This window comes from Oncorhynchus mykiss, chromosome 2 (assembly GCF_013265735.2).
Source record: "Oncorhynchus mykiss isolate Arlee chromosome 2, USDA_OmykA_1.1, whole genome shotgun sequence".
In the NCBI taxonomy this organism is placed as follows: Eukaryota; Metazoa; Chordata; class Actinopteri; order Salmoniformes; family Salmonidae; genus Oncorhynchus; species Oncorhynchus mykiss.
The window spans coordinates 96725295-96752794 of NC_048566.1; the positions used below are offsets into that span (position 1 = coordinate 96725295).

The 27500-nt window shown below is 44.2% G+C and overlaps 1 protein-coding gene across 4 annotated transcripts in view; it reads right to left on the reverse strand.

The window, feature by feature from the left end:
* Positions 1-27500, reverse strand: part of LOC110500541 (pleckstrin homology domain-containing family A member 5) — a 249944-nt gene that overhangs the window by 78165 nt on the left and 144279 nt on the right. For all 4 annotated transcript variants that reach the window (XM_036960116.1, XM_036960115.1, XM_036960106.1 and 1 more), the window contains 4 exons: positions 22926-23046; positions 22678-22782; positions 15493-15565; positions 3980-4080 (listed from right to left, as the gene is read on the reverse strand). In XM_036960116.1, coding sequence (XP_036816011.1) covers positions 3980-4080; positions 15493-15565; positions 22678-22782; positions 22926-23046 — 400 coding nt within the window. The remainder of the gene's footprint in view (positions 1-3979; positions 4081-15492; positions 15566-22677; positions 22783-22925; positions 23047-27500) is intronic.

Sequence of the window (27500 nt, forward strand, 5' to 3'; positions counted from 1 at the left end):
AAGGAATTTGCCAATTCAAGTGTGAAAAGCTTTAACCTGTGAAAATCTAATTAGCACCCTTTTAACATGACTGGCATACAGCCGAGTTATCCTCATTACATTTCCCTTTGCGTTATGTGAAATGCTTCTATAATTATGATAGAGCTACAGGAATCATGCAGAGCTCTGTTTCTTCCTCCTCTCCCTCAGCTCGCTCTCGCCCCCTTCTCTCTCTCTGAGGAAATGGAAACTTGAGTCTGTGTGGTTGGTTCGAGAGACCAAGCTTGGGCAGACTCCTGGGCGTCTGTGTGTGGCTGTGCTGCTTGGCAGGGCTGAGCCGAAACCCTCGTCTCTCCCTCCCTCTGGCTTTGTAAAGGAACCAGACCAGAGAAAAAGCCACAGCACTGAGAGAGACGCCATTAAATGAAATATAACTGGTTGCCGCAGGACTCAAGAGGCTATTGGAGCGAAACGTTATGCTGTAGCTTCTGCTGCTTACTAACAATGCTTAAAGCAGTAGCGGTACATGCCAAAAACAAGCCTTATTTTTCCTCTCTTTGACCCAGACGAGGGTTGCAAAACTACCGGTAATTTACTAAAGTTACCAGAATCTTCAGTCATTTTTTTTGGTAATTAACAGAAAATCGATGGCAATCTATCGTAACTTTTGGTAATTTATACTTGAATAACTTAAAACATGTTTTATTAATATATAGTATTCATGTTTTATTGTCCTTGAGTTTCTAGTGGATAGACCATATGGTTCAAGAGAAAATAGCCTAATTAATGAAATAAGCGTTTAAATCAACAATGGCCTTTGTTTTAATATATTAGCTCTGCAGCTCGTCACAACCGCCACCAGTCTTGAAAAAACATTTGACAACAAATAGATATTGAAATTAACTAAATAAATAAAACGTGTAAAACAAATATAAAGGACATTCATGATAAAACAGTGACATTAAAATACCAACGGTCTTCACTTATTCATTTATATTTATATCATTTATATTTAGGATAATGTTTTATAGATTTGTCATTCTATTTCTTTTAGTTTTAAAAAAAAGTTTAAAAAAAAATCTTATTTAACTATTTATTATATTTTACACGTGACAAGGCCAGAGATAATTACAGATACTTGTGATAATCTGAAGTACCCAAAAAGGGACACTAGATGGTTTTGTATTAGAGTACATAAAATCCTTGAAAGATACCAAAATACTGGCAATTCACTGGTAAACTCTGAAAGTTTTTAGAAATACAGTGCATTCGAAAAAGTATTCAGACCCTTTGCTATGAGACCTGAAATTGAGCACAAGTGCATCCTGATTCCATTGATCATCCTTGAGATGTTACTACAACTAGATTGGAGTCCACCTGTGGTAAATTCAATTGATTGGACGTGATTTGGAAAGACACACACCTGTCTATATAAGGTCCCACAGTTGACATGTCAGAGCAAAAACCAAGCCATGAGGTCGAAAGAAGGTCGAAATAATTGTCAGTAGAACTCCGAGACAGGATTGTGTCGAGGCACAGTTCTGGGGAAGGGTACCAAAACATTTCTGCAGCATTGCAGGTTCCCAAGAACCCAGCGGCGTCCATCCTTCTTAAATCATTCTTAAATGGAAGAAGTTTGGAACCATCAACAATCTTCCTAGAGCTGGCCTCCTGGCCAAACTGAGCAGTCGTTGGAGAGGGGCCTTGGTCAGGGAGGTGACCAAGAACCCGATAGTCACTCTGACAGAGATCCAGAAGTCCTCTGTGGAGATGGGAGAACCTTTCCAGAAGGACAACCATCTCTGCAGCACTCCACCAATAAGGCCTTTATGGTAGAGTGACCAGACAAAAGCCACTCCTCTTTAAAAAGCACATGACAGCCCGCTTGGCAGCTAAAGGACTCTCAGACCATGAGAAACAAGATTCTCTGGTCTGATGATTGGTCTCTTTGGCCTGAATGCCAAGCGTCACGTCTGGAGGAAACCTGGCGCCCTCCCTATGGTGAAGCATGGTGGTGGCACCATCCTGTTCTGGGGATGTTTCTCAGCGACAGGGACTGGGAGACTAGTCAGGATTGAGGGAAAGATGAACAGAGCGAAGTACAGAGATATCCTTGATGAAAACCTGCTTCAGAGCACTCAGGACCTCAGACTGGGGCGAAGGTTCACCTTCCAACAGGACAACGACCCTAACACACAGCAAAGACAACGCAGGAGTGGCTTCGGAACAAGTCTCTGAATGTTCTTGCGTGGCCCAGCTAGAGCCCCGGACTTGAACCCGATCGAACATCTCTGGAGAGTGCAGCAACGGACCCCATCCATCCTGACAGAGCTTGAGATGATCTGCAGAGAAGAATGGGAGAAACTCCCCAAATACAGGTGTGCCAAGCTTGTAGCGTCATACCCAAGAAGACTCGCTGCAAAATGTGATTCAACAAAGTACTGAGTAAAGGGTCTGAACACTTATGTAAATGTGCATTTCAAACATTTCTAAAACACAGTTTTTGGCTGTAAAGTAACAAAATGGGGGAAAAGTCATGGGGTCTAAATACTTTCCGTATGCCCTGTATATCCTCCCTTTGCGATGTTTAAAGGCCCAGTGCAGTCAAAAACAAGATTTGCCTGTGTTTTATATACACTGAGTGTACAAAACATAAAGAACACCTCTTTCCATGACAGACTGACCAGATGAATCAAGGTGATAACTATGATCCCTTGTTGATGTCATCTGTTAAATCCACTTCAATTAGTGTAGATGAAGGGGAGGAAGGGGAGGAGACAGGTTAAATAATTATTTTTAAGCCTTGGGACAATTGAGACATGGATTGTGTATGTGTGCCATTCAGAGGGTGAATGGGCAAGACAAAAGATTGAAGTGCCTTTGGCCCGGGTATGGTAGTAGGTGCCAGGCCCACCGGTTTGTGTCAAGAACTGCAATGCTACTGGGTTTCCTGTGTGTATCAAGAATGTTCTACCAACCAAAGGACATCCAGACAACTTGACACAACTGCGGGAAGCATTGGAGTCAACATGGGCCAGTATCCCTGTGGAACGCTTTCGACACCTTGTAGAGTCCATGCCCTGACAAAACATTTCTACACCTTTTTCTCCCCAATTCCGTGGTATCTAATTGGTAGTTACAGTCTTGTCCCATCGCTACAACTCCCCTACGGACTCGGGAGAGGCAAAGGTCGAGAGCCATGCGTCCTCCGAAACACGACCCTGCCAAGCCGCATTGCTTCTTGACACACTGCTCGCTTAACTGTGCAGCTGGCGACCGGAAGTCAGCTTGCAGACCGCCCAGCTCGCCACAAGGAGTCGCTAGAGTGAGATGGGACCAGGATATTCCGGCCGGCCAAACCCTCCCCTAACCCGGACGACACCGTGCCAATTGCGCACCGCCTCATGGGTCTCCTGGGCACGGCCAGCTGTGACACAGCCTGGGATCGATCATAGTTCTGCAGTGACGCCTCAAGTGCCTTAGACTGCTGGGCCACTCGGGAGGCCCGAATAAAGACTGTTCTACAGGCAAAAAGGGGGATGTGCAACTAAATATTAGGAAGGTGTTCTTAATGTTTTGGACACTCAGTATATATTGTGAAAATGATGATGCCATTTTTGTGTAAGAGCTGTTTGAAAAGTCTGAAATTGCAGCCCGTTTTGGCGGGATGGAGTTTTGGCTAGCCTGGCAATATCACCAGGCGGTATAAGTTAACAGACCAATAAAAAAAAAGAGTTTCAAACCTCCCTGCCAATAACAGATAGTTTTCAGGTTACATATCCCTCCCATTAGGCTCGTCCAATTAGGCCCCTCACTCGGACCACTCCCGGACAAATCGAAACCAACTGGCATTTTCTACCTTCTAATGCATCTCTCACTTGTTTCCTCATAGCTCTGGAATCTCAGACATCAAATATAAAGCATCAACTACCGAAGCCCCCCCTTCCCCCCCCAAAAAAACTGTTTGACAAAAGGATGAAAACAAGTAGTGAGTACTGACCTTGAAGGCATATTTTCTGTTGATGTGGTCGTCGACAGACAGCATAGATATTCGAAAGCTAGGCAGGAGGATGCTGCCGAGAATACCCTCCTCTTTCTCATCTGGAGGAAACAAAAACAAACAGGAAACTAAACATGATATGCAGAACCTCGTTTCACCTCCTTCAAAAGTTTGTCATGTATGCGGCAGCTACTGCTGCTGTGAAACAGATCCCTCTTCCTGAACAGGAGGATTAGGTCATTAAGGATAGACCTCTTCCTGAACAGGAGGATTAAGTCATTAAGGATAGACCTCTTCTTGAACAGGAGGATTAGGTCATTAAGAAAAGACCTCTTCCTGAACAGGAGGATTAGGTCATTAAGGATAGACCTCTTCCTGAAAAGGAGGATTAGGTCATTAAGGATAGACCTCTTCCTGAACAGGAGGATTAGGTCATTAAGGAAAGACCTCTTCCTGAACAGGAGGATTAGGTCATTAAGGATAGACCTCTTCCTGAACAGGAGGATTAGGTCATTAAGGATAGACCTCTTCCTGAACAGGAGGATTAGGTCATTAAGGATAGACCTCTTCCTGAACAAGAGGATTAGGTCATTAATGATAGACCTCTTCCTGAACAGGAGGATTAGGTCATTAAGGATAGACCTCTTCCTGAACAGGAGGATTAGGTCATTAAGGATAGACCTCTTCCTGAACAGGAGGATTAGGTCATTAAGGATAGACCTCTTCCTTAACAGGAGGATTAGGTCATTAAGGATAGACCTCTTCCTGAACAGGAGGATTAGGTCATTAAGGATAGACCTCTTCCTGAACAGGAGGATTAGGTCATTAATGATAGACCTCTTCCTGAACAGGAGGATTAGGTCATTAAGGATAGACCTCTTCCTGAACAGGAGGATTAGGTCATTAAGGATAGACCTCTTCCTGAACAGGAGGATTAGGTCATTAAGGATAGACCTCTTCCTGAACAGGAGGATTAGGTCATTAAGGATAGACCTCTTCCTGAACAGGAGGATTAGGTCATTAAGGATAGACCTCTTCCTGAACAGGAGGATTAGGTCATTAAGGATAGACCTCTTCCTGAACAGGAGGATTAGGTCATTAAGGATAGACCTCTTCCTGAACAGGAGGATTAGGTCATTAAGGATAGACCTCTTCCTGAACAGGAGGATTAGGTCATTAAGGATAGACCTCTTCCTGAACAGGAGGATTCGGTCATTAAGGATAGACCTCTTCCTGAACAGGAGGATTAGGTCATTAAGGATAGACCTCTTCCTGAACAGGAGGATTAGGTCATTAAGGATAGACCTCTTCCTGAACAGGAGGATTAGGTCATTAAGGATAGACCTCTTCCTGAACAGGAGGATTAGGTCATTAAGGATAGACCTCTTCCTGAACAGGAGGATTAGGTCATTAAGGATAGACCTCTTCCTGAAAAGGAGGATTAGGTCATTAAGGATAGACCTCTTCCTGAACAGGAGGATTAGGTCATTAAGGATAGACCTCTTCCTGAACAGGAGGATTAGGTCATTAAGGAAAGACCTCTTCCTGAACAGGAGGATTAGGTCATTAAGGATAGACCTCTTCCTGAACAGGAGGATTAGGTCATTAAGGAAAGACCTCTTCCTGAACAGGAGGATTAGGTCATTAAGGATAGACCTCTTCCTGAACAGGAGGATTAGGTCATTAAGGAAAGACCTCTTCCTGAACAGGAGGATTAGGTCATTAACGATAGACCTCTTCCTGAACAGGAGGATTAGGTCATTAAGGAAAGACCTCTTCCTGAACAGGAGGATTAGGTCATTAAGGATAGACCTCTTCCTGAACAGGAGGATTAGGTCATTAAGGATAGACCTCTTCCTGAACAGGAGGATTAGGTCATTAAGGATAGACCTCTTCCTGAACAGGAGGATTAGGTCATTAAGGATAGACCTCTTCCTGAACAGGAGGATTAGGTCATTAAGGATAGACCTCTTCCTGAACAGGAGGATTAGGTCATTAAGGAAAGACCTCTTCCTGAACAGGAGGATTAGGTCATTAAGGTAAGGATAGATGTAGTTAAAACTATCTAGGATGTTTGAAACTACCTACATGTTTGAAATGTCTTTTGAGACTTTTCATAGCAAAATGAGAATTAGAGGGCTTACATGAGGTATTACAGGACTTCATGTTGAACCCCATTTTCCATCCCTTATCACAGAATCTACGCAACTCTAGCCTGGTCCCACATCTGTTTGTGTCGCCTTGTGTCCCAATGAACGGTTAGCTTTACAGCACAAACAGATGTGGGACCAGGCTAATAACAAACCTCTACAAAAACAAAACATCCTGAAACAACATGTACATAGCTGAGAGGAACATCAGGAGAAAGAGAGGGATGCTGTGATTGTCACCATATAAACAAGGCAGCAACAGTACTGGTGGCAGGGTAGCCTAGTGGTTGCAACCGAAAGGTTGCAAGTTCAAATCCCCGAGCTGACAAGGTACAAATATGTCATTCTGCCCCTGAACAGGCAATTAATCCACTGTTCCTAGGCCGTCATTGAAAATACTTTGACTTGCCTAGTTAAATAAAGGTATAAAAAAATTAAAATATAATAATTCTCTGGTCAGAAGAGAACAACAGGACCCAGTGACAGGGAGGAAGAGATTAGCATCTGTCCATTGATGAAACTCCAGCAGAGAAATAACTCTCACTAAGCCTTATTATGTTCAGCTGAGAGAGCATAGTGTGTGTGTGTGTGTTTTCTGTGAGGCATAAGCTACAGGAAGCCTAGATGCTAACACCCTCTACTACATCCAGCCCTACAGGGGCTGTTGCTCTAGTCTCCACACATTAATCATTGAACAACCAAATAAACAAACACAATTCAAGCCAAGACAGTTATGCAAAAGAGCAACAAGGTCAGGGGCTCCGCATTGCAACACAACCATGTTACAGGGTGCGTTATGGAAAGAGGTTTGAAAGAAAGGAAAAAAAAGAAAAAAAGAAAGAAAGAAAGAAAAGAAAAGAGAGAGAAAGAGAAAGAAAAAAGTTAAAGTTGAGAGAAAGTGGTGAGAGAAAGAGAGAAGGTTGAGACTTTCTTTGAGTAGTTTGTATGTAGATCGAGGCTGAGAGGTGGAGATGTTGAGGTAGCTGAACTCTGTGTGGCCTCTAGTTGGTACAATACCATACAGAACAGGAAGAAGGAAGACAGCTGGCTGTCCTGCAGCTCCCACTGAGAGGCCTGGCTCCAGGATATATCTGTTTCCTCCAGCCTGTTCTGCTCTCCATCCTTCTCTCCCTCTCAGCCTCTTTCTCTCTCTCCATCCCTCCGCCTCCTCTCCAACCTTCCTCCCCCTCCGGGCTCTCCTCTGATTTATTCACCAACACTCGTAATTCACACATACCTACCTGGGTTAGGCGGAGCCACAGGAGATAAGGCACCAAAGTGCGGCAAATGAGATTTCAAACTGTAATGATCCAATAATATAGCCTTCTCTTTATAGTGGCTGGATACTGTTCATTAGATTATGGCTGAATCTAGGCTCAGAAAATCATTGATATGAAAGGAATACATATTCTTCTAAAACGAACAGTACTTTTTAAAAGTCCCACTGTGATATTAACAGCCTTCTCTATTAATATGCAATACGTATTAGACTAATCTAATGGAACACACTGGGGATTAAATCTCATCTGTCATGTGTTGTTACATTCCTATCTTGGCCACCAGTAGGTGCAGTGAGTGGCTCATCTAGGGCTAGGTTTTTATGTAGATACATATAGACCCGTGACTATAAACAGCCTTCAACTATTTACAATCCTTTTCCTACTTTAGTTTTTTTTTTACATTAAAATGCATTTTAATTGTCATTTTCTGTCAACGATCTACACAAAATACTCGTCAGTGGAAAAAAAGATTTGAACATTTGTAAAACACTAATATATCTTCATCAAATAAGTATTCAACCCCCTGGTCAATAATGTTCCAATCCTCTTTGTCTTTCTGGGTAAGTCTCTAAGAGCTTTGGACACCTGGATTGTACAATATTTGCACATTATTATTTTTTAAATTCTTCAAGCTCCGTCAAGTTAGTTGTTGATCATTGCTAGACAGACATTCTCAAGTCTTACCATAGATTTTCTAGCCGATTTAAGTGAAAACTGTAACTACGCCACTCAATAATGTCTTGGGAAGCAACTGCAGTGTATATTTGTCCTTGTGTTTCAGGTTATTGTCCTGCTGAAAGGTGAATTTGTCTCCCAGGGTCTGTTGGAAAGCAGACTGAACCAGGTTTTCCTCTAGGATTTTGCCTGTGCTTACCTTTATTCCGTTTCTGCTGATGACAAGCATACCCATAACATGATGCAGCCACCACCATGCTTGAAAATATGAAGAGTGCTAGCATATACCTATAGACTTCCAGTCATTGCGCTAACGCTACTTAGCATTGGCTCACGGAACTACCTCTAACTTCCTTCATTCTGGACACAGACACATAAAACTGGTATCCAAGAGTTCCTTTGACCCTGGGGAAGTAGATAAAGGGCTTCAAAATCACAAAGTTTTCCTTTAAACTCTTAACTGTTTGAAAGTCAACATTGGCCTCATGGTGAAATCCCTGAGCAGTTTCCTTCCGGCAACTGAGTTGGGAAGGATGCCTGTATCTTTGTAGTGACTGGGTGTATTGATACACCATTCCAAAGTGTAATTAATAACTTCACCATGCTCAAAGGAATATTCAATGTCTGCTTTTAAATTTTTTTTACCCATCCAATAGGTGCCCTTTTTGCGAGTCATTGGAAAACCTCCCTGGTGTTTCTGGTTGAATTCACTGCTGGACTGAGGGACCTTACATATAACTTCATGTGTGGGGTACAGAAATTAGGTAGTCATTCGAAAATCCGGTTAAACACTATCATTGCACACAGAGTGCATGTAACTTCTTATGTGACTTGTTAAGCAAATGTTTACTTATTTACGCTTGCCATAACAAAAAGATTGAATACTTACTGACTCAAGACATTTAAGCTTTTCATTTTTTATTAATTAGTACAAATTTAAAAAAAAACATAATTCCTATTTGACATTATGGGATATTGTGTGTAGGCCAAGCAACCAAAAAATAATAATCTAAATTTAATTAATTTTAAATTCAGGCTGTAACTCAACAAAATGTGTGAAAAACAGGCTGTGAATGCTTCCCGAAGGCACTGTAGTAGGTTTCCATGTCACCATATTCCTTTCATAGCGCCCTACTTTTGACCAGGGTCCATAGAGCATTATGTAGGGAATAGGCTGCCATTTGGGACACAATCATACTGTACGTCTGTTCAAAAGGCGTTGGGTGTGTTTGATGTCACGTTATCTGCACTACATCTTCAAACACCTCCATAACCCAAAGACATATTTCCAAGGTTATCGTTTGTGGACTACAGCTCTGCATTTAATACAATCATCCCGGAACTGCTGCAACACAAACTCTCTCAGTTGAACGTGTCCAGCTGTATCTGTCAAGATGGATCACTGACTTCCAGACAAACAGGACGCAACAAGTGAAGCTGGGAAAAAAATATTTCGGACTCTTTATGCTACACCAGGGATCATTATACTAGATTCATGCTCTCACCTCTAGTCACTCTACACCAGGGATCATCATATTAGATTCATGCTCTCACCTCTAGTCACTCTACACCAGGAATCATTATACTAGATTCATGCTCTCACCTCTAGTCACTCTACACCAGGGATCATTATACTAGATTCATGCTCTCACCTCTAGTCACTCTACACCAGGGATCATCAACTAGATTCATGCTCTCATCTCTAGTCACTCTACACCAGGGATCATTATACAAGATTCATGTTCTCACCTCTAGTCACTCTACACCAGGGATCATTATACAAGATTCATGCTCTCACCTCTAGTCACTCTACACCAGGGATCATTATACAAGATTCATGCTCTCACCTCTAGTCACTCTACACCACGGATCATTATACAAGATTCATGCTCTCACCTCTAGTCACTCTACACCAGGGATCATCAACTAGATTCATGCTCTCACCTCTAGTCACTCTACACCAGGGATCATTATACAAGATTCATGCTCTCACCTCTAGTCACTCTACACCACGGATCATTATACAAGATTCATGCTCTCACCTCTAGTCACTCTACACCAGGGATCATCAACTAGATTCATGCTCTCACCTCTAGTCACTCTACACCAGGGATCATTATACAAGATTCATGCTCTCACCTCTAGTCACTCTACACCAGGGATCATCAACTAGATTCATGCTCTCACCTCTAGTCACTCTACACCAGGGATCATTATACAAGATTCATGCTCTCACCTCTAGTCACTCTACACCAGGGATCATTATACAAGATTCATGCTCTCACCTCTAGTCACTCTACACCAGGGATCATTATACAAGATTCATGCTCTCACCTCTAGTCACTCTACACCAGGGATCATTATACAAGATTCATGCTCTCACCTCTAGTCACTCTACACCAGGGATCATTATACAAGATTCATGCTCTCACCTCTAGTCACTCTACACCAGGGATCATTATACAAGATTCATGCTCTCACCTCTAGTCACTCTACACCAGGGATCAACTAGATTCATGCTCTCACCTCTAGTCACTCTACACCAGGGATCATTATACAAGATTCATGCTCTCACCTCTAGTCACTCTACACCAGGGATCATTATACAAGATTCATGCTCTCACCTCTAGTCACTCTACACCAGGGATCAACTAGATTCATGCTCTCACCTCTAGTCACTCTACACCAGGGATCATTATACAAGATTCATGCTCTCACCTCTAGTCACTCTACACCAGGGATCATTATACAAGATTCATGATCTCACCTCTAGTCGTGGAAAGAGCAGGCGTCCCTAATGTTTTTAATACTCAGTATATCTCTCTATTATACATGGGAACACAATGGGAACACATACAAAACAGTGGAGATGGTTGACTTCAGAAAACGGCCACACTACCCCTCGGAATCGGAATCATTCAACTTCCTGGGGGTTAGCACGGCTGAATCCTTCAACTTCCTGTGGGGTTAGCACGGCTGAATCCTTCAACTTCCTGTGGGGTTAGCACGGCTGAATCATTCAACTTCCTGTCTCTAATGGGAGGACAGCATCACAGCCTCTAGTGGGAGGACAGCATCACAGCCTCTAGTGGGAGGACAGCATCACAGCCTCTAATGGGAGGACAGCATCACATACTCTAGTGGGAGGACAGCATCACAGACTCTAGTGGGAGGACAGCATCACAGCCTCTACCGGGAGACAGCATCACAGCCTCTAGTGGAAGGACAGCATCACAGCCTCTAGTGGGAGGACAGTATCATAGCCTCTAGTGGGAGGAGAGCATCACATCCTCTAGTGGGAGGACAGTATCAAAGCCTCTAGTGAAGGACAGCATCACAGCCTGTAGTGGGAGGGCAGCATCACAGCCTCTCCTGGGAGGACAGCATCACAGCCTCTACCGGGAGGACAGCATCACAGCCTCTACCGGGAGGACAGCATCACAGCCTCTAGTGGGAGGACAGCATCACCACCTCTAGTGGGAGGACAGCATCACAGTCTCTAATGGGAGGACAACATCACAGCCTCTAGTGGGAGGACACCATCACAGCCTCTAGCGGGAGGACAGCATCACAGCCTCTAGTGAGAGGACACCATTACAGCGGTCACCAAGAAGACACACCAGCTGATGTACTACTAACAGCAGCTGAAAAAACTCTAAATCTCCCAGTCAATCCTGATCCGGTTTTACGCATCATTCGTTGAGTCCATCTTCACCTCCTCCATCACCGTCTGGTCTCTGGTCTCTGTCTGCGTGTGCCCGCTGCAAGTGCAGACAGCAACGCATTGACCGGTCTGCAGACAGGGTCAATCGGCTGTCACCTGCCCTTCATCGAGGTCCCGTCACGATTCCAGGGCAAGGAAGTGTGCAGGAAAGATCATCTCTTTCCCTGCTTCTCTGACAGTGTCCCAGTCCAGATTGGGGTGTTTTCTGTTCATAAACACAATGATTTAAAATGGGGCTTCCTCCTTCTCTCATAGTGTCCAGCCAACAGGGAACAGCAGCACAACGTGTGCTACTGACTGTCCATTTGATCTGCTATTGACTGAATTCTCTCTCACGCTCTAACAAATGGTCAGATCCATTAAATATTGACACAGCTGTTCAGAGAGTTTGAGAGTCTCTTTCCTCCCAAAAAGGCCACACTGGCTGTAAATTAATGATCCGGGTTAAGTAGCTACAGTACAGAAGGTCCTTTTCACACAACTAAGCCAAGCCGAGCCAAACCCAGCTGTACTGAGCTGGCCTGGTGACGCATCCACCATAGTCACTGGAGCTGTGCTGCAAAGGACAATGTAGAAAGAAAATATCAGAGCCAGTAGCATACGAATGGGGACTGCACTGTAGTGCAGAATCAAGCATCGGTCTGCTGTTGGCTCTAGAGTCTAGCTGTAACTGTGGCCCTGAAGCCCATCCAGACAGATAGCTGCTCTCTTTGTGTGGACATACATCATTATGCTGAGCACTGAGATGACACGTCTGTGTTATTCCTGATGTCCGTCTGCCCTCCCTCCGCTTTCCTTTTCAGTCCCTGACAGACAAAACCCTGGGTGGCGAGCAGTGGAAAATGCTGTGGCCAGACAGACATGGGGGTGCGGGGGCGGGGGGTGTTTACACGTCGGCATAGTGGAGGACCGGCATAGAGGTTACGAACTCTGTGCCCCCATCGAAGCGCTTGACTGACTTCTGCCACTGTCGAGTGTGTGTCTGTGTGTGCACGCATGTGTTACAAAGCTATGCTATAAACACAGAGACATGGCTAAATGGCAGCGTCACAACACCAAGAAGCAATGTGAAGGTCACACCACAGGTGGCCGTAGACATGCCTGTTAATAGATTCAAGACACCATGAACAAAATGCCTCTTTTTGTACCACAAATTCACAGATTCCCAACATGGGAAAAACACACCATAGCTCTGAGTTCTATCTTATTCCATCCTTCAGGGAATCAAGGTCGTACGGACTGGGCCTAAAAATCATGTCTCTATTTTTTCAAACTTATGGGCCATTCACGATATACGTACTGCTCATTTTTTGTTTTTTTCCCCCCTCTATATAAGCTTTGTTGTACAATTAAAGGTCAAATACACTGCATATATTATAATACATTCAGGACGTGTGAAGTTATTCCCAGGCTAAATATAAACCTTCCACAACCATCAGACCCACGAATAATTGTATTATTTTATCAAAATAGTTGAACCTGCTTTTACCAATATATATATATATATATTTATTTTTTTTCACCTTTATTTAACCAGGTAGGCCAGTTGAGAACAAGTTCTCATTTACAACTGTGACCTGGCCAAGATAAAGCAAAGCAGTTCGACACAAACAACAACACAGATGGAATAAACAAGAGTACAGTCAATATTACAGTAGAACAAAAGAAAACAAAAAGTCTATATACAGTGACATGCAAATGAGGTAAGATAAGGAAATAAATAGGCCATGGTGGCGAAGTAATTACAATATAGCAATTAAACACTGGAATGGTAGATGGGCAGAAGATGAATGTGCAGGTAGAGATACTGTGGTGCAAAGGAGCAAGATAAATAAATAAATACAGTATGGGGATGAGGTAGGTAGATAGATGGGCTGTTTACAGATGGGCTATGTACAGGTGCAGTGATCTGTGAGCTTCTCTGACAGCTGGTGCTTAAAGCTAGCGAGGGAGATATAGGTCACCAGCTTCAGAGATTTTTGTAGTTTGTTCCAGTCATTGGCAACAGACCAAAGAAGGAATTGGCTTTGGGGGTGACCAGTGAGATATACCTGCTGGAGTGCGTGCTACGAGTGGGTGCTGCTATGGTGACCAGTGAGCTGAGATAAGGCGGGGCTTTACCTAGCAGCAGAGACATGTAGATAACTTGTAGCCAGTGGGTTTGGCGACGAGTATGAAGCGAGGGCCAACCAACGAGAGCGTACAGGTCGCAATGGTGGGTAATGTATGGGGCTTTGGTGACAAAACGGATGGCACTGTGATAGACTGCATCCAATTTGTTGAGGAGAGTGTTGGAGACTATTTTATAGATGACATCACCGAAGTCGAGGATCGGTAGGATAGTCAGTTTTACAAGGGTATGTTTGGCAGCACGTGTGAAGGATGCTTTGTTGCGAAATAGGAAGCCGATTCTAGATTTAATTTTGTATTGGAGATGCTTAATGTGAGTCTGGAAGGAGAGTTTACAGTCTAACCAGACACCTAGGTATTTGTAGTTGTCCACATGTCAGAACCGTTCAGAGTAGTGATGCTGGACGGGCGAGCAGGTGTGGGCAGTGATCGGTTGAATAGCATGCATTTAGTTTTACTTGCATTTAAGAGCAGTTGGAGGCCACGGAAGGAGAGTTGTATGGCAGAGAGTTGTATGGCAGAGAGTTGTATGGCAGAGAGTTGTATGACAGAGAGTTGTACGGCATGAAAATTCCCTTTTTGTTACACATTTAACCAGAACCCTGCATAATGCACTTTCACTAATGACCAACGTCTTGCAGCAGACATTATAGAAAATTAACACAGGTCTTAAATAATCCGTCTCCAGCTGTTTGAACAGCAGGCTAGTCTGTCCATTTTGTTCACATGTTGAAATCAAGTGGCCTACCTTGTTGCAAATTCCTTATGTAATTGTGTTTATTGCTTATTGGACATTTATAAAACACATACAATGGAGGATAACCGTCTGTGGCTAAAATGCTACTGGTGGTACGTGGTGCCACAACAAACTGAGCATTCATTTTCCTGAATAAATGTTCATTGATACTCCTGTTTTAGTTGTGTCTGTTCTGCACACAGTTTGAGGAGTACAGACATAAAACAGGTATCATTATTCAGGCGATCTTCTCCTCTATTACAGTATAATAATGTCTCCATGTGTTGTGTTTCGGGTGTCCATATGACCCATTCTATTGGACCAAACCACAAATGCAAATAGTGAGTCTAAATCGCCTGTCAGAAATGGAGAATTGATATGTTAACTTTGTTGGCATGAGTGGCAGGGGGAGTGGCTTGGTGTGTCTGTAGGAAACAGAGAGGAAGAGACAAAAGCGAGAGGTTTCACTCACCAACACGTGTTTCTAATGGGGGTTTATTTTGGACGTAAGCTTGTCGCCTGCCTTCCCGCCTTTGGGACAACAACTCCCATTGTTAGGGTGGAGACATGAGCATCTTGTCATTATATACACATCTCTGGTGTAAACGGGAAGGTGCACACAGCACAGAAGGAGCGAAGGAAATGAGACCAAAATGACAACAAGAGGACATAAAAACGCTCATAAATATATATATATATATATATATATATATATAAAATACATATGTTATACTTCCAATACAGGCATTTGGAATATCACGCAAAAACATACAAAAACATACAACTGTTTGGTGTTCAGGTACACGGACATCACTCACCTCTGTAGTAGTACAGACACATATCAGACAGCACAAACCACCTCTTCTTCCATAGCTTCATCCCCGTGCTGTCCTGAAACAACAACAGAAACAGACAGTCACAAACTACGTCTTTATGAGGACATAAACCCCCCCCCCCCCCCCCCCCAAAAAAAAAAATATTTAGGGCCCCCAAAATATTTCACAATTTTGTTGTAACCCTGAACTAGCTCTTCTTTCAACAAGTAGTCAAAAGCTTGATGAAATAGTTGAATATATGGAATGGCTGTGGATCCCCATGGAGAGGTTTGAGAAACTACCACACTTTCTGTAGACACTAACTTTACTGATGCAGGTTAGCAACCAATATCAAAAGACAAACGTCTTCAATGTTGAGATTTTCAGATTTTTGTTCTCGTTCTAAAGACTAGAAACTAGGATCACCAGACAGTCATCTGCTGTTCGTATGATTTAGTTCATGGTACAAGATGAAGAAGACAAATAATGACTGTTGCACACTCCAGACGTGATTACAAGGAAAACATCCTTCCCTTAAGACAGGGAGCATTGTGTTGTATTGTTCTGTATTGTTCACAGACACACCAGTGGAGGCTGCTGAGGGGACGACAGCTCATTATAATGGCTGGAACGGAGCAAATGGAATGGCAACATGGAAACCATGTGTCTGACGTATTTGATACCATTCCACATATTCTGCTCCAGCCATTACCACGAGCCTGTCATACCCAATTAAGATGTCGCCAACCTCCGGTCATACACAAACACAGTTATGAACAATAAATTGTGACTGAGTGGGTATGGGAGGGAAGGGGGAGGTAAGGGAGGGGAACGGGGTGAGGGAGAGGATGAGGGAGGGGAACGGGATGAGGGAGAGGAAGAGGGAGGTGAGGAAGTGGAATGGGATGAGGGAAGGGAAGAGGGAGGTGAGGGAGGGGAACTGGGTGAGGGAGAGGAAGGGGAACGGGGTGAGGGAAGGGGGAGGTAAGGGAGGGGAACGGGGTGAGGGAGAGGAAGAGGGAGGTAACTGGCTGAGGGAGGGGAACGGGGTGATGGAGAGGAACAGGGAGGTGAGGGAGGGGAACAGGGTGAGGGAGAGGGAGGTGAGGGAGGGGAACAGGGTGAGGGAGACGGAGGTGAGGGAGGGGAACGGAACGGGCAGCAGCTACTCTTCCTGGGGTCCACAAAACACACACAACATGACAAGCAAATAAACACTGATTTAAAATGTAAATACATACAAACAATACAACAACAAAAAAATAGTACAAACAATACAAATAATGTGTCAGTGTTAGTGTGTCTGTGTGTCTGTGTGTCTGTGTGTCTGTGTCTGTGTGTCTGTGTGTCTGTGTTAGTGTGTCTGTGTGTCTGTGTTACTGTGTCTGTGTGTCTGTGTGTCTGTGTTAGTGTGTCTGTGTGTCAGTGTTAGTGTGTCTGTGTGTCTGTGTGTCTGTGTTAGTGTGTCTGTGTGTCAGTGTTACTGTGTCTGTGTGTCAGTGTTAGTGTGTCTGTGTGTCTGTGTGTCAGTGTTAGTGTGGCTGTGTGTCAGTGTTAGTGTGTCTGTGTGTCTGTGTGTCAGTGTTAGTGTGTCTGTGTGTCTGTGTGTCAGTGTTAGTGTGGCTGTGTGTCAGTGTTAGTGTGTCTGTGTGTCTGTGTGTCAGTGTTAGTGTGGCTGTGTGTCAGTGTTAGTGTGTCTGTGTGTCTGTGTGTCAGTGTTAGTGTGGCTGTGTGTCAGTGTTAGTGTGTCTGTGTGTCTGTGTGTCAGTGTTAGTGTGGCTGTGTGTCAGTGTTAGTGTGTCTGTGTGTCTGTGTGTCAGTGTTACTGTGGCTGTGTGTCAGTGTTAGTGTGTCTGTGTGTCAGTGTTAGTGTGTCTGTGTGTCAGTGTTAGTGTGTCTGTGTGTCAGTGTTAGTGTGTCTGTGTGTCAGTGTTAGTGTGTCTGTGTGTCAGTGTTAGTGTGTCTGTGTGTCTGTGTGTCAGTGTTAGTGTGTCTGTGTGTCTGTGTGTCAGTGTTACTGTGGCTGTGTGTCAGTGTTAGTGTGTCTGTGTGTCAGTGTTAGTGTGTCTGTGTGTCTGTGTGTCAGTGTTAGTGTGTCTGTGTGTCAGTGTTACTGTGTCTGTGTGTCAGTGTTAGTGTGTCTGTGTGTCAGTGTTAGTGTGTCTGTGTGTCTGTGTGTCAGTGTTAGTGTGTCTGTGTGTCAGTGTTACTGTGTCTGTGTGTCAGTGTTAGTGTGGCTGTGTGTCAGTGTTAGTGTGTCTGTGTGTCTGTGTGTCAGTGTTACTGTGGCTGTGTGTCAGTGTTAGTGTGTCTGTGTGTCAGTGTTAGTGTGTCTGTGTGTCTGTGTGTCAGTGTTACTGTGTCTGTGTGTCAGTGTTAGTGTGTCTGTGTGTCAGTGTTAGTGTGTCTGTGTGTCAGTGTTAGTGTGTCTGTGTGTCTGTGTGTCAGTGTTACTGTGGCTGTGTGTCAGTGTTAGTGTGTCTGTGTGCATGTCACCTCACAGTCCCTCCTTTCCATGAAATGTTTAAATGATTTATTTTTGGTAATTTTCCTCTTAGCTTGAGTTATTGGAGATTTGAAAGGGAGTTCCACGTGATCGTGGCTCTGTGTAATACTGTGCGCTGCTGTGAATTTGTTTTGGACTTGGGGACTGTGAAGAGACCCCTGGTGACATGTCTTGTGGTGTATGTCTGAAGAGACCCCTGGTGGCATGTCTATGTATGGTTGTCTGAGCTGAAAGTTATTTGATTGTGTAAGACAATCCGGAAATGTCATTACAGTAACACTTCTCTTAAAACCTAGGAGTGAAGGAGAGGACAATGACTGCCTCGGTTCTGTTTTCTCTATTGGAAAACTGACTGATATTCTCCTTCTTTAAACTCTAAATTCCTTAGTGTAGGATTCCAGAACTAGAATCTAGGACTACATTCTGGAACCAGCACGGACCCAGAATGATTTTAACTCATGATAGTTCTTAAAGCCATTTAGCTTAAGAGGAAAGTCCTCAGCCACAAAAAAAAGTTTCTCTCTCTCTCTCTCTCTCTACACTTGCCTCTGGGGTGTGGTTGGTTGGGTTTGGTGACATTACACTACAAAAACATATCACACATATGCTCCCAGTACATTTGAATGTATACAGTCCTGGCGGTATATGTATTTGAACATGACAGTAGTGAGGTATATTTGTTCCGGGAAAACAATCAACCCAGCTCCCCTGCGATTCCATTCCTTCCCAGAAATGTCTTGCTTTGAATATGTTCATGGATGAGGTACCATTCTATTCTCAAACCGTCATGTTTGTCAGACAGATCGCACACTGCTAGTAAGACAGCATGGGCCGGGGCATCCCAAATGACACACTATTCCCTATATAGTGCACTACTTTTGGTACTGCGTCAATGTGCGGGTTAGTCGAGGTAATTGAGGTTATATGTACAGTGCCTTCGGGAAGTATTCAGGCCCCTTGACTTTTTCTCCATTTTGTTAGGCGACAGCCTTATTTTAAAATGTATTCAATTATTTGTTTCCCCCCCTCATCAATCTGCACACAATACCAATGAAGAAGCAAAAACTGGATTTCAGACATTTTGGCTAATTTATAAAAAATTAAAAATTAAAAAATATCACATTTACTCAGTACTTTGCTGAAGCACCTTTGGCAGCGATTACAGCCTTGAGTCTTCTTGGGTATGACGCTACAAGCTTGGTAGATTTAAGGAGTTTCTCCCATTTCTTCTCTGCAGATCCTCTCTCAAGCTCTGTCAGGTTGGATGGGGAGTTTCTCCCGTTCTTCTCTGCAGATCCTCTCTCAAGCTCTGTCAGGTTGGATGGGGAGTTTCTCCCGTTCTTCTCTGCAGATCCTCTCTCAAGCTCTGTCAGGTTGGATGGGGAGTTTCTCCCGTTCTTCTCTGCAGATCCTCTCTCAAGCTCTGTCAGGTTGGATGGGGAGTTTCTCCCGTTCTTCTCTGCAGATCCTCTCTCAAGCTCTGTCAGGTTGGATGGGGAGTTTCTCCCGTTCTTCTCTGCAGATCCTCTCTCAAGCTCTGTCAGGTTGGATGGGGAGTTTCTCCCGTTCTTCTCTGCAGATCCTCTCTCAAGCTCTGTCAGGTTGGATGGGGAGTTTCTCCCGTTCTTCTCTGCAGATCCTCTCTCAAGCTCTGTCAGGTTGGATGGGGAGTTTCTCCCGTTCTTCTCTGCAGATCCTCTCTCAAGCTCTGTCAGGTTGGACGGGGAGCGTTGCTACACTACTGCTACACTACTTTCAGGTCTCTCTAGAGATGTTCGATCAGGCTGGATTTTGATTTGATTTTTTGGGTTCAAGCCACTCCTGCATTCTCTTGGCTGTGTGCTTAGGGTCGCTGCCCTGTTGGAAGGTGAACCTTCGCCCCCCCCCAGTCTGAGGCTCTGACAACACTGGAGCAAGTTTTCATCAAGGATCTCTCTGTACTTTGCTCCGTTCAACATTGCCTAGATCCTGTCTCTCAGTCCTTAACGCTGAAAAACATCCCCACAGCATGAGTTTGCTTCTGTTTTATTTTACCTTTGTTTAACGAGGCAAGTCAGTTAAGGGGAAATATTTATTATTTACAATGACGGCCTACCAAAAGGCAAAAGGCCTCCTGCGGGGACAGGGGCCTGGGAATATATATATATATTTAAATACAATATAAATATAGGACAAAACACACATCACAACAAGAGAGACAACACTACATAATGAGAGACCTAAGACAACATAGCAAGGCAGCAACATATGAAAACACAGCATGGTAGCAACACAACATGACAACAAAATGGTAGCAACACAACATGGTAGCAGCACAAAACATGGTACAAACATTATTGGGCACAGACAACAGCACAAAGGGCAAGAAGGTAGAGACAACAATACAGCATGAGAAGCAGTCACAACTGTCAGTAAGAGAGTGTCCATGATTGAGTCTTTGAATGAAGAGATTGAGATAAAACAGTCCAGTTTGAGTGTTTGTTGCAGCTCGTTCCAGTCGCTGCAGCGAACTAAAAAGAGGAGCGACCCAGGGATGTGTGTGCTTTGGGGACCTTTAACAGAATGTGACTTGCAGAACGGGTATTGTATGTGGAGGATGAGGGCTGCAGTAGATATCTCAGATAGGGGGGAGTGAGGCCTAAGAGGGTTTTATCAATAAGCATCAACCAGTGGGTCTTGCGATGGGTATACAGAGATGACCAGTTTACAGAGGAGTATAGAGTGCAGTGATGTGTCCTATAAGGAGCATTGGTGGCAAATCTGATGGCCGAATGGTAAAGAACATCTAGCCGCTCGAGAGCACCCTCACCTGCCGATCTATAAATTATGTCTCCGTAATCTAGCATGGATAGGATGGCCATCTGAATCAGGGTTAGTTTGGCAGCTGGGGTGAAAGAGGAGCGATTACGATAGAGGAAACCAAGTCTAGATTTAACTTTAGCCTGCAGCTTTGATATGTGCTGAGAGAAGGACAGTGTTCCGTCTAGCCATACTCCCAAGTACTTGTATGAGGTGACTACATCAAGCTCTAAACCCTCAGAGGTAGTAATAACACCTGTGGGGAGAGGGCCATTCTTCTTACCAAACCACATGACCTTCGTTTTGAAGGTGTTCAGAACAAGGTTAAGGGTAGAGAAAGCTTGTAGGACACTAAGAAAGCTTTGTTGTAGAGCATTTAACACAAAAAGACTGTATCATCTGCATATAAATGGATGAGAGGGCTTCCAACTGCCTGAGCTATGTTACTGATGTAAATTGAGAAGAGTGTGGGGCCTAAGATTGAGTATTGGGGTACTCCCTTGGTGATAGGCAGTGGCTGAGAAAGCAGATTTTCTGACTTTATACGCTGCACTCTTTGAGAGAGGTAGTTAGCAAACCAGGCCAAAGACCCCTCAGAGACAGAGACAGAGCTTTGGCGTGCTGCAGGTTGTCCTTCTGGAAGGTTCTCCCATCTCCACAGAGGAACTCTAGAGCTCTGTCAGAGTCACCTCCCCGACCAAGGCCCTTCCCCCCCGATTGCTCAGAATGGTTGGGCGGCCAGATCTAGGAAGAGTCTTAGTGGTTCCAAACTAGTTCCATTTAAGAATGACGGAGGTCACTGTGTTCTTGGAGACCTTCGATGAGGCAGACATTTTTTGGTACCCTTCCAAGATCTGTGCCTTTACGCAATCCTGTCTCGAAGCTCAAAGGACAATTCCTTCGACCTCTTGGCTTAGTTTTTGCTCTGACATGCTGTGGGACCTTATATTGACAGGTATGTGCCTTTCCAAATCATGTCCAATCAATTAAATTGACCACAAGTGGACTCCAATCAAGTTGTAGAAACATCTCAAGGATGATCAATGGAATCAGGATGCACCTGAGCTCAATTTCGAGTCTCATAGCAAAGGGTCTGAATACTTATGTACATTTTTTTTTAAATACATTTGCAAACATTTATTTATGGGATAAGGCTGTAATGTAACAAAATGTGGAACAAAAATCAATGGGTCTGAATTATTTCAGAAGGTACTGTACATGTAGGTAGGGGTAAAGTGACTATGCATAGATAATAAACAGTGAATAGCAGCAGCATAACACATGGGGTGTCAATGCAAATAGTCCAGATGGCCATTTGATTAACTGTTCAGCAGCCTTACGGCATGGGGGTAGTAGCTGTTCAGCAGCCTTATGGCTTGGGGGTAGTAGCTGTTCAGGAGCCTTATGGCTTGGGGGTAGTAGCTGTTCAGCAGCCTTATGGCTTGGGGGTAGTAGCTGTTCAGCAGCCTTATGGCTTGGGGGTAGTAGCTGTTCAGCAGCCTTATGGCTTGGGGGTAGTAGCTGTTCAGGAGCCTTATGGCTTGGGGGTAGTAGCTGTTCAGGAGCCTTATGGCTTGGGGGTAGTAGCTGTTCAGCAGCCTTATGGCTTGGGGGTAGTAGCTGTTCAGCAGCCTTATGGCTTGGGGGTAGTAGCTGTTCAGCAGCCTTATGGCTTGGGGGTAGTAGCTGTTCAGGAGCCTTATGGCTTGGGGGTAGTAGCTGTTCAGCAGCCTTATGGCTTGGGGGTAGTAGCTGTTCAGCAGCCTTATGGCTTGGGGGTAGTAGCTGTTCAGGAGCTTTTTTCATATCTCTGTCTCCCTTACTCATCAACTGATCGACTGTAGTGACTCTACCGTTATATAAAGCCCTCCACATACACTCACCTGTTTGTAAAGCCAGTTACTCTTAACGACCAGGGCATTGGGGTTTCTCCGTATCGAGTTGGATCTCTTCCCAAAGTTGTGAATTTTTTTTGAGGATCTTGACGGCTGAAAATGAGTAAGAGGGCATATGACGATACACTCACATTGCTGTTCAACTACTTAACATCATTCAAGTTTGTCCCTTCGTGTGTGTGTGTGTGTGTGTGTGTGTGTGTGTGTGTGTGTGTGTGTGTGTGTGTGTGACTCACTCTGGCTGCGGGGCTACTTTGGTGCGTAGCATAGTCCGAGCTGCCTGTGTAGTTGGAGGCCTCGCTACTCATGGTGCTCAGAGGACGCTCCTTCTCATTCGCTGGCGCTTTGGGGGCAGACCTAGATACCAGGAAATAAAAAAGTGGTTGAAAATGAGCAAACAAATGGGCTCAAATGATTCCTTATTCTACATGTTAGAGAGGCATGCTTATTCTATGTAACATACTTCAATCTAAGCAAAACCAGCTTTCCTGGGAACTTTCTGGAAGCCTCTCAGAGTCACTCATTCCTGGCCTACATCCCTGCTGAATAAAACTGCTGGAGCTCAATTTGTCAGCCTGACTTCAGCAACCCATTTAAAGTTGTTAGAGACAGACAGACAGACAGACAGAGACAGACAGACAAGGTCACGTACAGACAGACAGGGAGGGAGACAGACAGGGAGAAAGACAGACAAGGTCATGTACAGACATACAGGGAGATGTAGTGTTCAGTGACATGGACAGGGTGATTGTCTTGTGATTCACAGGGGTCATGTTGAGATCTCATTGTAGCTGAGATTCTACTGTAGACAGACTGCCTGGGCGGTCTAGGTGAGATTCTACTGTAGACAGACTGCCTGGGCGGTCTAGGTGGGATTCTACTGTAGACAGACTGCCTGCCAGCCTGGGCGGTCTAGGTGAGATTCTACTGTAGACAGACTGCCTGGGCAGTCTAGGTGAGATTCTACTGTAGACAGACTGCCTGCCAGCCTGGGCGGTCTAGGTGAGATTCTACTGTAGACAGACTGCCTGCCGGCCTGGACGGTCTAGGTGAGATTCTACTGTAGACAGACTGCCTGGGAGGTCTAGATGAGATTCTACTGTGGACAGACTGCCTTCCGGCCTGGGCGGTCTAGGTGAGATTCTACTGTAGACAGACTGCCTGGGCGGTCTAGATGAGATTCTACTGTGGACAGACTGCCTGCCGGCCTGGGCGGTCTGGGTGATATTCTACTGTAAACAGACTGCCTGGGCGGTCTAGATGAGATTCTACTGTGGACAGACTGCCTGCCGGCCTGGGCGGTCTAGGTGAGATTCTACTGTAAACAGACTGCCTGGGCGGTCTAGGTGAGATTCTACTGTAAACAGACTGCCTGGGCGGTCTAGATGAGATTCTACTGTGGACAGACTGCCTTCCGGCCTGGGCGGTCTAGATGAGATTCTACTGTAGACAGACTGCCTGGGCGGTCTAGATGAGATTCTACTGTGGACAGACTGCCTGCCGGCCTGGGCGGTCTAGGTGAGATTCTACTGTAAACAGACTGCCTGGGCGGTCTAGGTGAGATTCTACTGTAAACAGACTGCCTGGGCGGTCTAGATGAGATTCTACTGTAGACAGACTGCCTGGGCCGTCTAGGCGGTCTTGGTATACTGTAGTCGTCCTAAACTCTGATACGGGAGGTCACGTTGACTAATAATAACAAAGTGGGTCTTGCTGAAAGGAAGTTGAAAGAAAAAGGGGTCGATGCCCATTTCGACATATAGATGGGATAGATGGGACACCGTGCAGGGTTTTGGTCCCCTGGGTATCAAGTCAAAAATCAAACTAAATTGTATTAGTCACGTACACTGTTTTTTATTTATGTATTCTATTTTATTTCACCTTTATTTAACCAGGTAGGCTAGTTGAGAACACCTTTATTTAACCAGGTAGGCTAGTTGAGAACACCTTTATTTAACCAGGTAGGCTAGTTGAGAACACCTTTATTTAACCAGGTAGGCTAGTTGAGAACACCTTTATTTAACCAGGTAGGCTAGTTGAGAACACCTTTATTTAACCAGGTAGGCTAGTTGAGAACACCTTTATTTAACCAGGTAGGCTAGTTGAGAACACCTTTATTTAACCAGGTAGGCAAGTTGAGAACACCTTTATTTAACCAGGTAGGCAAGTTGAGAACAAGTTCTCATTTACAATTGCGACCTGGACCAAGATAAAGCAAAGCAGTTCGACACACACAGCTATATAGAGTTACACATGGAGTAAAACAAACATACAGTCAATAATACAGTATAAACAAGTCTATATACGATGTGAGCAAATGAGGTGAGATAAGGGAGGTAAAGGCAACAAAAAAAAACGTACACTGTTTACTGAAGGTATAAAAAGGTACAGTAAAATGCCTGTGTGCTAGCTCCCTCAACATTAAGAGTACAATAATCAATATCCATAATAATGAGTAAAATTAATAATAACAAGTAATAGAACAGGTCATATGCATAGTAACAGCCTGGTATGTACACAATAGGATATATAGAATAGATAATGACCAATAGGATATACAGAATAGATCATGACCAATAGGATATCCAGTATAGATAATGACCAATAGGATATACAGAATAGATCATGACCAATAGGATATACAGAATAGATAATGACCAATAGGATATACAGAATAGATCATGACCAATAGGATATACAGTATAGATAATGACCAATAGGAATTTCATTATAGATAATGACCAATATGATATCCAGGATAGATAATGACCAATACGATATCCAGTATAGATAATGACCAATAGGATATACAGAATAGATCATGACCAATACGATATCCAGTATAGATAATGACCAATAGGATATCCAATATAGATAATGACCAATACGATATCCAGGATAGATAATGACCAATAGGATATCCAGTATAGATAATGACCAATAGGATATACAGAATAGATCATGACCAATAGGATATCCAGTTACAGATAATGACCAACATGATATCCAGAATAGATCATGACCAATAGGATATCCAATATAGATAATGACCAATACGATATCCAGGATAGATAATGACCAATACGATATCCAGTATAGATAATGACCAATAGGATATACAGAATAGATAATGACCAATAGGATATACAGAATAGATAATGACCGATAGGATATCCAGTATAGATAATGAAGATAGAGATGTTCTGTCCTAGCCTACATTCTGTAGCTATGGTACAATGTTGTGGTCTACAGGGAATGACACTATGAAAAGACACTAGAGCTAAAATACAGCAGAGGAAGACTGTCATCTCTTGGATATATTGGGTTTCAGTTTCAGGTCAGTGAACAAGGTCAGAAACTCTGGTTCCAACAGCACTGTATGGCCGTCTACAGTACGACACCGCAACAGTCCAAAAAAAACAAAGATAGATAGATAGGTAGGTAGGTAGGTGGGTGGGTGGGTGGGTGGGTGGGTGGGTGGGTGGGTGGGTGGGTGGGTAGGTAGGTAGGTAGGTAGGTAGGTAGGTAGGTAGGTAGGTAGGTAGGTAGGTAGGTAGGTAGGTAGGTAGGTAGGTAGGTAGGTAGGTAGGTAGGTAGGTAGGTAGGTAGGTAGGTAGGATTTACACCAACATACAATACCGAAAGGTTCATACTGTAGATGCCTAGCTGGCTCCAGATCTATTTGTGCTCCTACTGTATTGTCGTTGTCATGCCAAACATGACTGTATGATTTAGCAAGACGGCACACATAGATCTAGTGGGGTCTCTATAACATATATCTCATCAGCAGGCAACAGAGACGTGATTGCTGCTCATTCTAGTGCAGAACAGAGGACACTGGGAACAGAGACGTGATCACAGGTCATTCTAGTGCAGAACAGAGGACACTAACAGGGAACAGAGACATGATTACTGGTCATTCTAGTGCAGAACAGAGGACACTGGGAACAGAGACGTGATCACAGGTCATTCTAGTGCAGAACAGAGGACACTGGGAACAGAGACATGATTACTGGTCATTCTAGTGCAGAACAGAGGACACTGGGAACAGAGACATGATTACTGGTCATTCTAGTGCAGAACAGAGGACACTGGGAACAGAGACATGATTACTGGTCATTCTAGTGCAGAACAGAGGACACTGGGAACAGAGACATGATTACTGGTCATTCTAGTGCAGAACAGAGGACACTGGGAACAGAGACGTGATTACTGGTCATTCTAGTGCAGAACAGAGGACACTGGGAACAGAGACATGATTACTGGTCATTCTAGTGCAGAACAGAGGACACTGGGAACAGAGACATGATTACTGCTCATTCTAGTGCAGAACAGAGGACACTGGGAACAGAGACATGATTACTGGTCATTCTAGTGCAGAACAGAGGACACTGGGAACAGAGACGTGATTACTGGTCATTCTAGTGCAGAACAGAGGACACTGACAGGGAACAGAGACATGATTACTGGTCATTCTAGTGCAGAACAGAGGACACTGGGAACAGAGACATGATTACTGGTCATTCTAGTGCAGAACAGAGGACACTGGGAACAGAGACATGATTAAAGGTCATTCTAGTGCAGAACAGAGGACACTAACAGGGAACAGAGACATGATTACTGGTCATTCTAGTGCAGAACAGAGGACACTGGGAACAGAGACGTGATTACTGGTCATTCTAGTGCAGAACAGAGGACACTGGGAACAGAGACATGATTACTGGTCATTCTAGTGCAGAACAGAGGACACTGGGAACAGAGACATGATTACTGCTCATTCTAGTGCAGAACAGAGGACACTGGGAACAGAG